Below are 18,844 nucleotides of genomic sequence, written 5' to 3' on the forward strand. Positions count from 1 at the left end.
ATGGAGACCCAAAAGGAGGAGGCTAGTGCCCTGTGGGTATATAGAAATGACCCCCAGTATGGGAAGGAGAGGGCCTCACGTGGCCCAGATGCCAACTCCATACAGTAGAAATTCAGCGAATTATAAATAAAAAGGGAATGATGGACAAACTCAGCACTTGGCATTCGCCACCGTCAAAGTGAGCCCAAGCAAGAACTCTGTGTGAATGAAAGCAGAGTGGGGGCAGGGCCTGGCTCAGCGGCATATGCCTCCTCCCGAGACGTGCGGTGACACCAGACGGCATCAGCTGGGGGCCTGCGGGCAGCCCAACCTTAGGGCACATAGTACAGGGCACACCTAGGACACACACTGCCCAGTGACATTCTTCAAAGGAAGCATCGGCTTGGAGCCGTCTACAAACACCAGTGAGAACCTTGAAAACTGCAAGGACAAGGAAGACAAAGCGAAGCTGAGGAATGTTCCGGATTGAAGGAGATGCAGAAGACACAACAACTAAATGCACTGTGAGACCCTGGGCTGGGTCTTGGACCAATGTTTTTCTTTTGCCGTAAGTGGAGGGGCTTGGGGAGTGGGGAAGCTGCCAGCGCAGGTCATCTAATAGGACAACTGGCAAAAGCTCAGCTAGGTATGCAGATGAGATGGCAATACCATATCAAAAACGACTTCCTAGGACAAAGAGTCTACACGAACCACGGCCTTATCTACCCTGAGACCAAAACTAGATGGTGCCCGGCCATTGCTACTGGCCGGTCTAATCAGGGCCACAACAGATGGACCCTGAAAGAATGAGAAAACAATGTGGAACAGAACCTCAAATTTCTTAAAAAAAAAAAACAGACTTAACTGGACTGGTTGAGACTGAAGGACTCCACGAGATTACTGCTCTGAAATACTTTTCAAACTTTGAACCAAAACTAACCCCTGTGGTCAACTTGCAGCTAAATAACAAATTGGTTCAGAAAATAACAGACATCGCCCGCAAGTACTGGGCTCCTTCAAAAAATCACCTACGTAAGACCTGAACGGTCAACAATTACTTTAAAACAAGGATGAGAATGTAAGGGGGCAGGGAAATTAGACTAATGTAAACGGAAATGAGAACGTTCACACATTGTGAAGAATGTAACCAATGTCACTGAACAACCTGTGTAGAAATTGTAGACACGGGAACCTAAACTGCTGTGTAAACCAAATCTTCACCAAAAACACAACCAATATTTTAAATAAAAAAAAAAGGTAAATTCCTGATGTTAACTGTGCTGCAGCTATCTAGGAGAACACCCTTACTGCTGGGGACACTGAACTTCTGTTTTTAGGAAATACAATGATGTATCAGAGGTTACACTCATGGTTAAGAATAAAAAGTTACATGCAGGGTATGATTATGAACCCCCCCAAAAATTTTTAAAAGACAAACCCACTGCCATCAAGTCGATTCCAACTCATAGCGACCCTATTGGACAGAATAGTACTGCCCCATAGGGTTTTCCAAGGTGCGGCTGGTGGATTTGAACTGCCAACCTTTTGGTTAGCAGCTGATCTCTGAACCACTACGTCACCAGGCCTCCGTGATTACACACATGTGGTAAAATGAGTGAAGAATGTACAGGAATTTATAAAAATTTTTTGCAGCTTTCCTGGAAGTCTGATGTTTAACAATAAAGTGTTTTTAAACTCCAGAGAAAGACATGCACCTATAGACAGGCGACACTCACCTTAACTAATGTCTGACAGGTTAACAGCCCCCACCAGGCCCAGACATGGGTGCCCCCAACGCCTGTCCGCATGAAGGCCGAGAAGAACGAGCCTCTCCAGATTCAAACTCCCCGCTAATTATGCTGGAGGGGCCATCACCAATTCTCTAGAGACGGTGCTAAACTCACCTCACTCTACTCTGTCCTACAGGGCCGCTATGAGTCGACTTGACGGCAGTGGTTCAAGAGAAGAAGGGGCAGTGCATCAGAGGGGCCCGAGTGACCCCTACCTCAAGGCGACCCGCCACCCCAGCATCTTCCCACGCAGCACGCGTGGCCTAGGGTCTGTCCCCTCCCCCACTGCAACACAGACAAGTGCTGAGTGACAAAGTGAGAACCGGTCCGCGGGTCTCTTCAACCCTAACTCAAAGGCTTTCCCAACGCACTGCACTGCTTTCAAGAACACTTCATCAATGAAAGAGTCAGGCAATTTCTCAAATACAGCAGCCAACTAGACCAAATCAGTAAGACTTTAGGAATGAAGTCACTCCATCTTCAGAGAGAAAACAAGCTCAGAAAATCATGAGGCGGTAGGCAGGGTCCTCAAGCAGACACCCGACATCCCTCTGCCAGTTTATAGGTGCACACAGGTGTCCCAGAGCAGCACACGCACCCAGCACGCAGTCAGGCACCCTCAAATCAGCAGCTGTGGCCTACCTGTCTGGGACTTCGCAGTGGCCACGTAGCACTGGTTCTGAGGTAGCGACTGATGCAGGGGCGGAAATGGGGGTAAGAGCTGCTGTCTCCCAAAATCAGCCATGTCCCTGTTGATCTCCTCCTTCAGCTCCTTGTGGTCTCTGGCTTCTCGAACTTCTCGAGGCTCCTTACTGGCTGCATGCTTCAAAACAGAGACCGTTAGTAACCACAATTACCCACAAGGGACCTCACTGAAACAACACACCGCGAAACCTAGCTCCTTTCCCCACAAAGCCTCTCAACTGAAAGGGGTCAGGGAGAATCAAGGCTCGAGGCCAGCAAAGCAGGGACAGGGTGCTGGCGCCAAGACCCCTGTGGGCGGGTGCTTCAGGGCAGGGGCTGCAAAGTGCGGCCTCAGGCTGAGAATGGTGTTGACATTTTTAAAGGGACAGAAGCAGAAGGAGTGAGGAAAAAGCAGGAAAGGGAGGAGGAAGCAGGGACAGAGACCACCTGCAGTTGTGAGGCCTAAAATATTTTCTATCTGGCCCTTTACAGAAAGTTTGCCAATCCCTGAATTCACCTAAAACATTCCCGAAATGGGCAGCATCAAACACTCTCAGGAAACACTTCTACAGTTGACCACGGACACTTTGTAAATCCCCAGAAGGTACATGTGATACAACTGGTAACAATGCTGTATTTAAAAATTTTCTGCTCACACTTTTACCACCTCCCTGCCAGGCCTCCAGCAGCCAATCAGGTACAGCCTTACACCTCTCGTACCTGTGCTACCTGCGCCTGCTATGGCCTCCACGGCCTCCATGCCGGGCCCTCACACCACCTCCCCCCTGCTTCCCTAAGGTCATCTTCAACCTTGAGTGAGATTTTTCTCTCAAATCCCATTCCAAACCAAAAACCCAAACCCACTGCCACTGAGTCAATTCTGACTCATAGGGCACAACTGTCCCAGGGGGGGTTTCCAAGGCTATAAATCCATATGGCAGCAGACTGCCACGTTTCTCCAGGGAGCAGCGGCTGGGTTCCAACCGCTGACTGTTCCACTGGTGGGCAAGCGCCTTCAACACTGCGCAACCAGAGCTCCTAATCCTGTTCCACTTCCTGTCCCACTTAGCCAAAGTTTACCATGCACAGAGGAAGCGAAACAGAACGGAAAATCGTGGGAGACAGAAGCCCATCTGCTGGAGCCCACAGCCAGGAAAGTCGCCAAGTTCATGGGCAGCTGAGATCCAAAACACCTGATGGCCCTAAAGTGCTGGGCTCCAGACCGGGATGTGGTCTGTGGAGAAGGCAAGCCGGAGGGGAACAGTTTGGACGGGGTTGCCAGGGGTGGTGGGAGTGCACGCCCCGCTTATCTCAGCCAGAACTGAAGCCTGACCAACACCTCGCTGCTGGCCGACGAGGGGTTGATGTTGACTGCACATGACGCAGAGGTGTGAGCTCCGTTGCTGGCACCTCAGTCCACGGGTCACCATGCAATAGCACGGGGACCATGCTCGGGGCATCTGTCATGCCTGTCTCGCACCTCTGTGGCTCACACAGGGATGGCAGAGCACATGGCTACGTGGCCTCCGTATCGCCTACTACAAGCCCACGTGACATATAACAAACATAGATAACTGAAAGAGGGAACTGACCAACAAAGATTAAAGTGCAGCAAAGAAATGAAGAGCCATGAAGTTATAATCAAGGGCAGGTGGAGCTACAGGAGGCCTCGTGGCACCGCCACACGAAGCCAACTGCTGAGCAAAGGTAAACACACCTACGAGGAGAGGGGCAGAAGGACGGAGGCACCCCAGAGGAAACGACACCAACCAGAACCTTCACATTAAAGGAACTCTCCCAGACATTCCATAACACTGAAAGCACAAAAAGAAAATGTTGGAAACCAATCCAAAAGGAGCAAGGAGCATGACAACCTGCGAAGGCCTGAAGAAGACACTCGCACTCATCTTAAGTTATCCAACAAGGAGGCAAGCCCTGTTAACACCACTCTTAGATTTTTTACAAAGAAATGAAACTTTAGTTCTCAGTGCCTCAGTTTTACAGTTTTACTACTTATCACTTCCCTATAGATAGTTTCTACGTTTTGACAAAATTTCATATGTTGTGGAACAATTGTAACTTGCCCCACTGATAAGGTCTCTGTGCACAGTTTTGTCTGCTAGGCCGTGTTTACGGCCCCACTCTCCTTGAGGAGCCCACAGCAGAAGAGCAGTGTTCTCCATCCCAGTGCACAGGCCAAGTGGGCCAGAGCCTGAGGCACCACCGCTCACGTGGGAGTCAACCAGAGCACTGCCCAGCTCCAACCATGCCCAGAGACACCATGTGCAGGATAGCACTAACAAGCTTAAGGCCACACACCACGTTAAGGCAGAAGAGAAGGGGAAGGGGAGAACAGCAGGAGACACTGGGTCGCACCAGCAGTGCCTTACCAGGCCCAGGACGGACTTCGGCATGGTCTTCCGGGCACGGTGGACCTTGACGTCAGGGCCCGGGGCCGGCGCCGTTTTGTCATCTGCATCTCGGCTCCCCTCCCCGAGCCTGGCTGGCACTGTGGCTTGCATCTGAGAAAAAGTGCCTGGAGTCCTCCCTTTCCCAGCTCCTCCGGGCAGGGTCTTCGCGGCATGGCCAGGTAGTGGGGGGGCCGAGGGGCCACTAGTCCTCAGGGGCTGCCCCTGCAGGGCCGGCTTAGCAAGGAAGAACCCATTGCTCCCGACAACGGCAGTCTGGGTGAGCTCGTCAGCTCTCACGTGGTTCTGTTTTCCCGCCTCCACGTCTCGTTCCGAGATCCCGTTCTCGGCAATTCGGGCCAGTGTGTTGGCGCCTTCCTGTGGGCTGGCTTTCGCATTCTCCTGAGTGTGCTTCGCTGCATTTGGATGACTGCTGGCATCATGTTTTTCACAGGACCCGTTGGTTTCGCCATCTGCAGCCGTGTGGGCCTCTCCTCCCTGCTGCTCTGCTGAGCCTTCATCAGCAGCCATCGGTAAGTCTGTTGACAGAGAGAGGGACGTCACCAAGTGAGCAAGACTTCCCGCCACCCAACATGCCACCACCCAGCACCCCCACTAAACAACGGCCGCCACTTCCCTGATGGAGTTATGTAAGACTATTTAACGGAAAATCCTTTCAGTTCTTATTCACAAAAGTTTTCAAACATTTGAATACAAAATTATGCCTCAAACATTAACTTTGAATGTTAGCTGGGTAAGTCTGGGGAGGACCAAATCCTGAAAGGGGCATGCACTGAGAAACTGGGCATGCCCTCTGTCTGTCTGTCCTTCCACACAGAAGGACAGCTAAAGCTAGGGGCACAGAAGGAACACTCCCCCTTGGAAGAGCACGTTAAGCCAAAAAGATGGTAAGAAGTCAAAACACAGTCTGCAGACTGACGGACCTACCACAACAAGATAAAGTGAGTATGATTTACAGACAGAAACAAGGCACAGGGACAGCAGCACGTGGACAAACTTCAGCACGGGTAATAAAAACACAAAAAGGGCCTTCCTTCCAGCACGCCAGCCAGGAGCCCCATTGAAAACCCCTGCTTTCCATGTCCAGTCTCTTCAAGAGCTCAGTCTCCTCTAAATAACATGCACAGATCTTATTTGGGCTCAGTCATAAACAAGAAACTCACGTTATGACAAAAGATCTAAACATACATTTAACCTCGCTGAGCAGGAGCGACAGTCACAGGACGAGCTCACTGCATGCAGAAAGAGCGTGTACCACCACCAAGTAGCCTCTCCTCTGCTTGACCCTCCGTAGCACTGTCACCTGACATCCCACACACTTTCTTGCTTGTTGTAATCACTGTCTCTGTCTGCCACAGAATGTGTAGGGGAGTATGTCTGTCTGTTCCCTGCAGGGCCCTGAGCACATGAACAGGGCCTAAAACATAGCATGTGCTCAATAAATATTTTCTTAATGAAAAACAGCTATGAATGATTGAAAGAAAAAAGTCTTAGCAAAATGGAATAGAAGAAACTTCATTAACTTGGAGAAGGCAAGTACCAAGATCTCAGGAAACATCAAGAGGGAGTAAATGAATTCCATTTAAGATCAGAAATGAGGCCAGCCATTAATACCACTCATGTCTCACAGAAAAATGGAGGTTTTCTGTACTACTACAAAGAAATGAGGTGTCAGGACTGGAAAAGAAGGGATAAAACTTTAAGTTTTTTGTCTACTTTTCATCTACTTAAAAATCAACAGCATTTCTCTACACTAGCATTAACAACTAGAAAATTAAGAGAAAAAATAGAGTAATAGTCATAAAAGCAAAAAAACTATAAAGGATATAGGAATTACTTAACCAAATTACTAAAGGTCACTATGGAGGAAATGGAAGAAATGTTTAAAATAAAGGACATCTCTGCTCTTGAATGGCATGACAAGATTTCAAAGATGTCAAGTCCCCTCAAATTAAATCTATAAATTCAATGGTAGTCCAGTCAATATTCCAGTAAACGTGCCAGGGAACTCCACAAACTTACTCCAAAAGGTATACCAAAAAAATAAGCCCACTGCTGTGGGGTAGATTTCGACTCATACCGACCCCACAGGACAGAATAGAAATCCCCCACAGGGTGTCAAGGCTTCAGTCTTAATGAAAGCGGAGGGCCAAATCTTTCACCTGCGGAGTGGCTACTGAGTTTGACTCACTGACCTTTCAGTTAGCAGTCAAGCGCTGAACTACTGCACCACCAGAGCCCCCCTGAAACGTATAAAGAAGAATAAATTTCCACAAAAAGCAACGTGAACTATGGAAAATGGCGAAAGAGAGGAAAGCAGGCCCATTATGAGAGAGAAGATTTAGGGGCCTCCCTGGCACCACTCACCAAGGGGAGTCTAGGTACCAGCGAGACAAAGTGAGGTCCAGGGACCAGAAGGAAAACCCCTTGAGAAGTTAAATGCCAGTTAGGCATCCAAGCTCTTGGCCTCCGAGACATCCGGCGATTCCTCAGCAAACTCGAGTGTGAGGAGTACTGCCCTAGGTGGTGGGAAACCTCAAAACTGGTAACAGAAAACACTGAAGCCTGCATTGGTGGCCTGGCCAAAGGTAGGCCAGCATTCAAAGCATAAATCAAAACAAAAGGGACACATTTGATTTCATCAGAACTACAGATTTTTGTGACACAAGGAGCATCAAGAGTTAAGCAACCAATACTGATGGGGAGAGTACAACTATAATTTCTAAAACTGGCGTGACATTAATACTGCTCATTGTTAGGTGCTGCCAGGTTGGTTCCAACTCATAGCCACCCTGTGTAGAGCAGAACGCAACACTGCCCGCTCCTGTGCCATCCTCACGATTGTTGCTATCTTTGAGCCCACTGTTGCAACCACTGTCAATCCATCTCCTTGAGTGTCTTCCTTTTTTTTTTTTTGCTGAACCTCTCTACTAAGCATGATGTCCTTCTCCATGGACTGGACCCTCCTGATAATACGTCCGAAGTACATGAGACAAGGTCTTGCCATCCTTCCTTCTAAGGAGCATTCAGGCTATACTTCTTCCAAGATACACTCATTCTTTCTTCTGGTAGTCCATGAAATATTCAATATTCTTCACCAACACCACAACTCAAAGGCATCAATTCTTCTTTGGTCTTCCTTATTAATGGTCCAGCTTTCACATGCATATGAGGCAACTGAAAATACCAGGGCTTGGGTCAGGTGCCCCTTAGTCCTTAAAGTGACATCTTTGCTTTTCAACACTTTAAAGAAGTCTTTCACAGCAGATTTGCCCAACCCAAATTTGATTTCTTGACTGCTGCTTCCATGGATGTTGATTGTGGATCCAAGCAAAATGAAATCCTTCACAACTTCAATATTTTCTCTGTTTATGATGATGCTGATTACTGGTTCACTTGTGAGGAATTTTATGTTGAGGTGTAATCCACGCTGAAGGTTGTCTTTGATCTTTATCAGTTAGTGCTTCAAGTCCTCTAAACTGTCAGCAAAAAAGGTTGTGTTATCTACATATCACAGGTTGTTAATGAACCTTCTGCCAACCTTGATGCCACGTTCTTCTTAACACAGTCCGGCTTCTCAGATTATTTGCTCAGCATACAGACTGAATAAGTACGGTGAAAAAACACAACCCAATGCATACCACTTCTGACTTTAAACCCCACAGTATCCCCTTGTTCTGTTCGAATGACTGCCTCTTCTTTGTCTATGTACAGGTTACGCATGAGCACAATTAAGTGTTCTGGAATTCCCATTCTTCACAATGTTATCCGTAATCTGTTATGACCCACGAAGTCAAATGCTCTTGCATAGTCAGTAAGACACAGGTAAACATCCTTCTGGTATTCTCTGCTTTCAGCTAAGATCCACCTGACATCAGCAATGATGTTCCTCATTCCACGTCCTCTTCTGAATCCAACCTGAATTTCTGGCAGTTCCCTGTTGATGTACTGCTGGAACCACTTTTGAATGATCTTCAACAAAGTTTTACTTGCATGTGATATTAATGATACTGTGCAATGACTTCCATATTCTGTTGGATTATCCATTCTTTGGAACGGGCACAAATATGGACCTCTCCCAGTCAAATGGCCAGGTAGCTGTCTTCCAAATTTCTTAACATACGTAAGTGAGCACCTCCAGTGCTGCATTGCTTTGCTGAAACATCTCAATTGGTATTCTGTCAATTCCTGGACCCTTGTTTTTTGCCAATGTCTTCAGTGCAGCTTGGACTGCTTCCTCCAGTACCTTCGGCTATTGATCATACGCTACCTCCTGAAATGGTTGAACACTGACCAACTCTTTTTGGTACAGTGGCTCTGTGTATCTCTTCCATCTTCTTTTGATACTTCCTGCATCATTCAATACTTTGGGCATAGAATCTTTCATTACTGCAACTCAAGCCTCTCTTTCAGATTGAGAAATGCCAAGCATGTTCTTCCCTTCTGGTTTTCTAACTCCAGGTCTTTGCACATTTCATTACAATACTTTATTCTGTCTTCTCAAGCTGCCCTTTGAAATCTTCTGTTCAGCTCTTTTATGTCATCATTTCTTCCATTTGCTTTATCTACTCTCTTCAAGAGCAAGTTTCAGAGTCTCTTCTGACATCCATTTTGGTCTTTTCTTTCTTTCCTGTCTTTTTAATGACCTTTTGCTTTGCTTCATGTCCTTGATGTCATCCCACAAATTGTCTGGTCTTTGGTCATTAGCATTCAACGCATCAAATCTATTCCTGAGGTGGTCTCCAAATTCAGCTGGGAAATACTATTAATGACTAGGTATAAGGAATTAATTTAATCAACATGAAAATTCAGAAACTCTAATTGAAAAAAGGGCAAATGACACAAACAGGCAATTTACCGAAAAGGAAGGAAAATGCTAATAAGAATATAAACGGCCTACCACGCTACTTAAAAGGCAGAGATGGTGAGACTGGATAAGAACAATGCAATGAATAATATGCCTATAATAAACACATATTAAGTGTAATGAGGAACACAGATTAAAAGTAACAAGACAGAAAAAGTATACCACGCAAACGCTGATTTAAAAAAAAGCTGGAGTGACAGATATCAAAGTGGACCAGGGAGTATCATTCCATGATGATGAAGAGGGTGATTAACGAAAGACACTCTAAATACAAGCAGCAAGCACTGACAGATTGCTACGGGAATTTTTTAAATCCACACTGACAGTGAGAAATTTCAACACCCATCTCAGTAACTATAACAACAGGGACACAGAAAATCAGCAAGAACTTGGCCCAAGGGATGACAACAGTATCAACGGAATGACCCAACGAGCCTTGACAAAACCCTTTCTAAAGACAGGACACCACTGCTTCTCAAGGCATGCAAACCATCACCAAGGGCCACACTCAAGGCCACAAAACAAGTCTCTATACATTTAAAACTATTTAAGCCACATAAATGACATTTTCGCCATAGTGGAATAAAATTTAATCAATAAAGTCAATAACAGAAAGAAACCTGAAAAAAATCCCCAACGATGTGAAAACTAACACACTTCTAAATAACTCATGAAACAAAGAAGAACACAAAAAGTAAAATCTGAAAATATTTTGAACTAAAAGAAAATGAAAACATAATGTATCAAAATGCTTTAGAGATGGGAAAGCACTCCTCAGATGGAAATTTATAGCAAATTTGATATGCCTAATTTAGAGTGGGATATCATTGAATTTATACATTTAATTTGAGGAGACATGACATCTTTGCAATCCTGTTGTCCCATTACTTAGAGGGAAATTTAGAACTTGTTTTAGGAAAGAAGGAAGGTTTCAGCATCCACCTTAAGAATTAGAAATAGAAGAGCAAACTGAATCCAAAGTAAGCAGAAGGAAGGAATAAAAATCAATGACATAGAAAACAGAAAAACAGAGAAAATCCATGAAATCAAAAGGTGTTTGTTTTGAGGAGAGCAATGAGATTGATGAACCTCTAGCCAGAAAGGGGAAAAAAGGAGAAAACATCTATTGCTAATATCAAGAATGAGGTAAAACAAGACTCCAAATTCTACAGATATTATGAAAGAAATAATATTACAATTTTATGCCTACAAATTTGACAACTTAGGTGAAATGGACAATTTCTTTCAAAAACTCGAACTACAAACATTACTTAGGAGGAAAACGATAACCTAAAAACTTGCAGCTATTAAAGAAAGATTTTTTATTAAAATCTTCCCCACAAAAGTCCTGGCTCCGATGGCTTCACTGGTGAATTCTACCAAACATTTAATGAGGAAACATAATCAACCCTACGCAAATTTTTTTAAAAAGTTAAGGAAGAGGGCATACTTGCAAAATTATTCTTGGAGGTCAGCACACCCTGATACCAAAACAATACAAGGGCATTACAAGAAAACTACAGATCAAAATCCCTAACAAACTAGATGGCAAAATTCTGAACAAAAGTTTAACAAATTAAATTCAACAATACATAAAAAAGATAACGTATCAAGCGCAAGAAGGGTTTATTTCAGAAAGGCAGGGTTACTTTAACATTACAATCAATCAATCAATACGTTCACCACATAGACAAACTAAAAAAACCGTTAGAACCTAAAAAATGCAGAAAAGCATTTGACAAAAATCCAACATCTGTTCCTGAAAAAAACTCGAAGCAAATTAGGGATAGTAGGCAACTTCCTCAGCCTGATAAAAGGCATATATAGGACAGCCTACAGTGAACATCGTACTCACTGGTGACACACTGACTGCTCCCCTCCTTCCCTAAGATCAGGAACAAAGTAAGGATGTCTACTCTCACAACTTCAACTCAACATAACTCTGAAGGTTCTGACCAGTGCAGTCAATCAAGGGGAAAAAAAGGCATAAAGATCAGAAAAAAACAGCAAAATTCTTTATTCATAGCTGACATAATCCTATAAGCAGAAAATAAAATTCAAAAAGCCACTAGAACTACTGAGTGACTTTAGCAAGGTTGCAGGATACAAGATGCACGATAAAAATGAACCTCAACCAAAATCTTATATGTTGTGTAAAAATTAATTCAAAATGGAAAGCAGTTGTAAATTAAAAAAAACTATAAAACATTTAGGAAACAAAACAGGAGAAAATCTGAGAGATCTAGGGCTAGGCAAAAAGTCTTAGCCTTAACATCAAAACTCACAATCCACTGGGCAAGGTGGCGGAGTAGTCAGACGCTCCTCGTGGTCCCTCTGACAACACTGGCCCGAAAAGACAAGTGAATCGATTATAGATATAACAAGCTAAGAACACCGAGCATAAAGGGCAAAGTTAAGAAATCGGACTGAGTGACGGGGAGGGAGAGACCATGCAGAAGCAGCGAGGAGCTGCCGGGTCAGCAGGAGCTCCTCAGGCCCCATCCCCTGGCATCACCGCAGTGGGGCTAGTGCTCGTTCTCAGGGATGCAGAAGAAGGCAATTGAAGTGGTACACCCCGATTCCCTCGGGTGAACTCAGTGGGGCTGGCGGTGGCATTCAGAACACGGCTGCTTAAGCGAAAGAAAGCAAGCGAGGTGGCGCAGCCCCGAACCCCTGGCATGACCACGGTGGGACCGAGCCAGCGCACAGAATCTACACACGCCTCCAGAATCTGAAATAAAACAGAGCTCTCGGCACAAGATAAATCATTTTTTTTCTAATTTACCGCACAGATCTAACAGCTCCTCCTTTTGAAAGAAATCTCTCCTATCTATTTGATCCCTCCTCCCTCTGCCCCAGCCGGCTTCAGTGACAGCTGATTTCCCTGGGCCTGAGATAGGTCCTTCTCTGCTCCCTGAGCTATTCTCCCAGCTTTGGAGAAGGAACAAATTAACAAACAGGGGAGAAATACTCTGCCAACTGCACTAATCTGGGAACTAAGAGCAGAAGTGGCTCCTGTCCAGGCACAAGCAGACCACAGACTTTGTATTTCACCCCTACATGGATCCAGGTGGCCCCACTACACCAAATAGGATCTGGCTGTTATACTGCAAGATTGAATCTGTTTGAAGTCTGACTGTAACTGTTTCAGCTGTGTGGTGGAGAGGTGGGTTTTTGATGTTTGATACCGGTCTGCCTATTAAACAGGGCTCTCATCTACCCACAGCAGGTGCCTGAGGACTGATGGCTCCACCTACGCCACCTAGCCACCCACGACCAGGGTCCAAAGATGAGTGATGCCTCCCAACCCTTACACTTAAAAGCACTGGGTGCATATGGTACGGATGCAGAGCCCAACCACCAAAGCACTCTAGAGAACAGGGAAGAGCCTTCCTCACAGACACTCGGGGAAAGGTTGTCAGCAGCCCGTCCTCCTCAGAGTGTAACTCCCTGCTACAACCAGAAACCTGTGTATACACCAATCACCACTGCTCCTCTAAGATCGTAGGTGAGAGCCTACACCACACACTAGGTGACCAACTACCTGGACACCTGACCTGAATCTATACAAGAATAGTGAATGGACTCCTAGGCTCACAGACCTGGTAACAGCTCTAGCCATCTGGTGACAGGATAATCATTAATATTTCAAAGGCTCCAATAATCAAGTTAGCTCACTCTAGTAGTCTATTTGGGTACATCAAATCAAACCAAACCAAGAAGCTAGGACACAGTGAGCAAACATAAACTAATACAATAACTTATAGATGGCTGGGAGACAAGAGTCAACTTCAAATCACAAGAAGAAGCAGACCATGATTGTTTCAACGAACTCCCAGAACAAAGAATCAAGGGATCTTCCAGATGAGGAAGTATTCCTGGAATTAACAGAAGAAGAATACAAAAGACTAATATACAAAACCCTTCAAGACACCAGGAAGATCAGGCAAAACACACAAAATGCCAAAGAACACAGAGATAAAGCAGTCGAGCAAATCAGGAAGACTATTTAAGAACATAATGAAAAATTTAATAAGGTACAAGAATCCATAGAGAGACAGCAATCAGAAATTCAGAAAATTAACAATAAGATTTCAGAATTAGACAACTCATTACAAAGGCAGCAAAGTAGAATTGAGGAAATGGAAGTCAGAATTACAAAGACTGAGGACAGAACACGTGGCAACTATTCGAAGAAAAATCAGATAAAAGAATTTTTAAAAAATGAACAAACCTAAAGAATCATGTGGAACTCTATCAAGAGAAATAACCTACAAGTGTTTGGAGTACCAGAACAGGGAGGGATAAAAGAAAATACAGAGAGAATTGTTGAAGATACGTGGCAGAAAATTTCCCTGGCATTGTGAAAGATGAGAAGATATCTATCCAAGGTGTTCACCAAACCCCATACAAGGTAGATCCCAAAAGAAAGTCACCAAAACAAATTATACTCAAACTTGCCAAAAACAAAGACAAAGAGAAAATTTTAAGAGTGGCCTAGAGATAAATGAAAAGTCACCTGGAAAGGAGAGTCAATAAGAATAAGCTCAGAGTACTCGGCAGAAACCATGGAGGCAAGAGGGCAATGCGTGAAGGAAACATTCTGCATCTCACTTTGGAGACTAGCGTCTGGGGTCTTAAACACTACCAAGCAGCCATTTAAGACGCATCAATCGGTCTCAACCCACCTGGAGCAAAACAGAATAAAGAAAACCAAAGAAACAAGGTAATCATGAATTCAAGAGACAGAAGGTGCCACATAAACCAGAGACTACATCAGCCTCAGACCAGAAAAACTAGATGGTGCCCGGCTACAACCAATGACTGCCCTGACAGGGAACACAACACAGAATCCCTGAGGGAGAAGGAAAGCAGTGGGATGCAGACCTCAAATTCTTATAAAAAGACCAGACTTAATGGTCTGACTGAGACTAGAAGCACTCCAGTGGTCAAGGTCCCCAGACCTTCTGTTAGCCCAAGACAGGAACCATTCCCAAAGCCAACTCTTCAGACAGGGATTGGACTGGGCTATGGGATAGAAAATGATACCGGTGAAGAGTGAGCTTCTTGGCTCAAGTAGACACGTGAGACTATGTGGGCAGCTTCTGTTTGGAGGGGAGATGAGAGGGCAGAGGGGGTCAGAAGGTGGCTGAATGGACACGAAAAGAGAGAGTAGAGGGAGGGACTGTGCTGTCTCATTAGGGGGAGAACAACTAGGAGTATATAGCAAGGTGTACATCAATTTTTGTATGAGACACTGACTTGATTTGTAAACTTTCACTTGAAGTCCCATAAAAATTTAAAAAAGAAAAAAGGCAATGGGGTGACATATATAAAGCATTAAAGGAGAAAAACTTCCAGCCAAGAATCATATATCCAGCAAAACTCTCAAATATGAAGGGAAAATTAGGACATTTCTAGATAAATAGAAGCTTAGGCAATTGGCAAAAATCAAATCAAAACTACAAGAAATACTAAAGGGAATTCTTTGTTAGAAAATCAATAATAGCAGATATCAACCCAACACTAGAACACAGGACAGAGCAACCAGATACAAACACAGATAGAGCAATCACAAAAATAAATCAAGATTTAAAAAAAAAAAAAAAAACGCTCAAAACAGGGAATCAGCCATATCATTATGTAAAAGATGGCAACATTGAATCAATAAAAAGGGACTAAATAAAGTACTCAAAGATATTTCATATGAAGAGGAAATCATGGTGATATAGGGAGCTAAGAGTTAGGTTTAAACTTAGAAAAGTAGGGGTAAATATTAAGGTAACCACAAAGGAGACTAACAATCCTACACATCAAAATAAAATACAAGAAAAACACAAAAAAACCCAGCAAAAACAAAATCAACAATAATGACAACGAGAAACACACAATTTACAATGAAGGACTACTCAGCAAAAAAATTAAGTGGAAAAAAGTAACTGTCAACAACTCACACAAAAAGACATCAAAATGACAGCACTGAACTTATACCAATCTATAATCACGATCAATGTAAATGGACTAAATGCACCAATAAAGAGACAAAGAGAAAAAAAAAAATTTTTTTATACCAGGAGAATATAACCATATTAAGTATTTATGCACCCAATAACAGGGCTGCAACATACACAGAACAAACTCTCACAGCATTGAAAAGCGAGACAGACAGCTCCGCAATAATAAGAGACTTCAATACACCACCTTCACTGAAGGACAGAACATCCAGAAAGAGGCTCAAAAAGATATGGAAGACCCAAATGCCACCATCAACCCACTTGACCTCATAGACATATACGGAACACTCGAACAAACAGCAGCTAAGTATACTTTCTTTTCCAATGCACATGGAACATTCTCTAGAATAGACCACATATTAAGCCATAAAACAAGCCTTAACAGAATCCAAAACGTGCAAATATTAAAAAGCATCTTCTCTGAACAAAAAGCCATAAAACTAGAATTCAGTAACAGAAAAAACAGGGAAAGAAATCAAAGACATGGAAGCTAAAGAACACTTTGATCAAAAACAACTGGATTACAAAGAAATTAAGGACTGAATAAAGGAATTCATAGAATCCAATGGAAATGAAAACACTTCCTATCAGAACCTTTACGACACAGCTAAAGCAGTTCTCAGAGGTCAATTTATAGAAATAAATCCACACACAAGACCAAAAGCTGGCTCTTTGAAAAGATTAACAAAATCGATAAATCACTGGAAAGACTGACCAAAAAAAGGAGACGAAGCAAATAAACAGAATAAAAAGTTAGATGGGTGATATCACAACAGACTCAACTGAAATTACAAGAATCATAACAAAATACTATGAAAAACTGTACTCTAACAAATTTGAAATCCTAGAGGAAATGGACAAATTTCTAGAAACATACTACCTACCTAAAGTAACAGAAACAGAGGTAGAACAACTACATGAGCCCATAACAAAAGAAGAGATTGAAAAAGTAATTTAAAAAACTTGTAAGAGAAAAAAAACAAAAAAAAATCCTGGCCCTGACAGCTTCACTGAAGAATTGTAACAAACTTTCAGAAAAGAGATAACACCACTACTACTAAAGGTATTTCATAGCATAGGAAAGGAGGTAATACTGCCAAGCTCATTCTATAAAGCCAGCATAACCCTGATACCAAAACCAAGACACCACAAAAAATGAAAATTACAGACCAATATCCCTCATGAACTTTGATGCAAAAATCCTCAATGAAATTCTAGCCAACAGAATTCAACAACATATCAAAAAAAAATAATAATTCACCAAGACCAATGGGATTCATACCAGGTATGCAGGGATGGTTCAACATTAGAAAGACGATCAATGTAATCCATCACATAAATAAAAGACGAGAACCACATGATCTCATCAATTGGCACAGAAAATGCATGTGACAATGTTCAACACGCATTCATGAAAAAAATTCTCAACAAAACAGGAATAAAAGGAAATTCCTCAACATTATAAAGCCCTTTTATAAAAAGCCAACAGCCAACATCATCTTAAAGGGAGAGAGACTGAAAGCACTGACCTAGAGAACCGGAACCAGACAAAACCAAACCAAACCCACTGCCATCGAGTTAATTCCGACTCATAGAGACCCTAAAGGACAGAGTAGAACTGCCCCATAGTTTCCAACGAGAGCCTGGTGAATTCGAACTGACGACCTTTTGTTTAGCAGCCATACCACTTAACCACTATGCCACCAGGGTTTCCGGAACCAGACAAGGATGCCCTTTATCGCCACTCCTATTTAACATTGTGCTGGAGGTTTTAGCCAGAGGTATCAGGCTAGATAAAGAAATAAAGGGCATCCAAATTGGCAAAGGAGAAATAAAGGTTATCTCTATTTGCAGATAACATGATCTTATACACAGAAAAACCTACAGAATCCTCAAGAAAGCTACTGAAACTAACAGAAGAGTTCAGCAGTGTCAGGATACAAGGTAAACATACAGAAATCAGTTGGATTCCTCTACACCAACCAGGAGAACGTCGACGAGGAAATCACCCAGTCAATACCATTTACAGTAGCCCCAAAGAAGACAAAATACTGAGGAATAAATCCTACCAGAGACGTAAGAGGCCTACATAAGAAAACTACAAAACACTACTGCAAGAAACCAAAAAAGACCTATATAAGTGGAAAGACATACCTTGCTCATGGATAGGAAGACTTAATATTGTAAAAATGTGTATTCTACCAAAAGCAATCTATAGATGCAATGCAATTCTGATCCAAATTCCAACAACATTTTTTAATGAGATGGAGAAACAAACCACCAACTTCAGATGGAAGGGAAAGAGGCCCTCAATAAGTAAAGCATTACTGAAACAGAAGAACAAAGTGGGAGGCCTCATACTACCTGATATTAAAACATATTATACCGCCACAGCAGCCAAAACAGCCTGGTACTGGTACAACAACACATACATAGACCAATGGAACAGAATGGAGAATCCAGACCTAAATCCACCCATATATGACCAAATGATATTTGAGAAAGGCCCATAGTCAGTTAAATGAGAAAAAGACAGGCTCTTTAACAAACAGTGTTGGCATAACTGGATATCTATCTATCTACAAAAAAAAACAAAACAAAACCCATACCTCAAACCGTGCACAAAAACTAACTCAAAATGGATCAAAGACCTAAATATAAAATCTAAAACGATAAAGATCATGGAAGAAAAAACAGGGACAACGCTAGGAGCCCTAATACATGACATAAACCGTATACGAAACATGACTAACAATGTACGAACACCAGAAGAAAAACTAGATAACCGGGAGCTCCTAAAAACTGAACACTATGCTCATCCAAAGACTTCACCAAAAGAGTAAAAAGATTACCTACAGACTGGGGAAAAACTTTTTAGCTATGACCTTTCCGATCAGCATCTGATCTCTAAAATCTACGATACTATAAAAACTCAACAACAAAAAGACAAATAACTCAATCAAAAAATGGGCAAAGGATATGAATAGACACTTCACCAAGAAAGACATTCAGATGGCTAACAGACACATGAGGAAATGCTCACGAATGTTAGCCGTTAGAAAAATGCAAATCAAAACTACA

The 18,844-nt window shown here is 43.1% G+C and overlaps 1 protein-coding gene across 6 annotated transcripts in view; it reads right to left on the reverse strand.

Annotated features, from left to right (window-relative positions):
• The window catches only part of EHMT1 (euchromatic histone lysine methyltransferase 1), a 268,050-nt gene that overhangs the window by 119,739 nt on the left and 129,467 nt on the right, over positions 1-18,844 (reverse strand). For all 6 annotated transcript variants that reach the window (XM_049896755.1, XM_049896754.1, XM_049896756.1 and 3 more), the window contains exons 3-4: positions 4,844-5,400; positions 2,412-2,592 (exon numbers count right to left, since the gene is read on the reverse strand). In XM_049896755.1, coding sequence (XP_049752712.1) covers positions 2,412-2,592; positions 4,844-5,400 — 738 coding nt within the window. The remainder of the gene's footprint in view (positions 1-2,411; positions 2,593-4,843; positions 5,401-18,844) is intronic.

This window comes from Elephas maximus, chromosome 9 (assembly GCF_024166365.1).
Source record: "Elephas maximus indicus isolate mEleMax1 chromosome 9, mEleMax1 primary haplotype, whole genome shotgun sequence".
NCBI lineage: Eukaryota > Metazoa > Chordata > Mammalia > Proboscidea > Elephantidae > Elephas > Elephas maximus.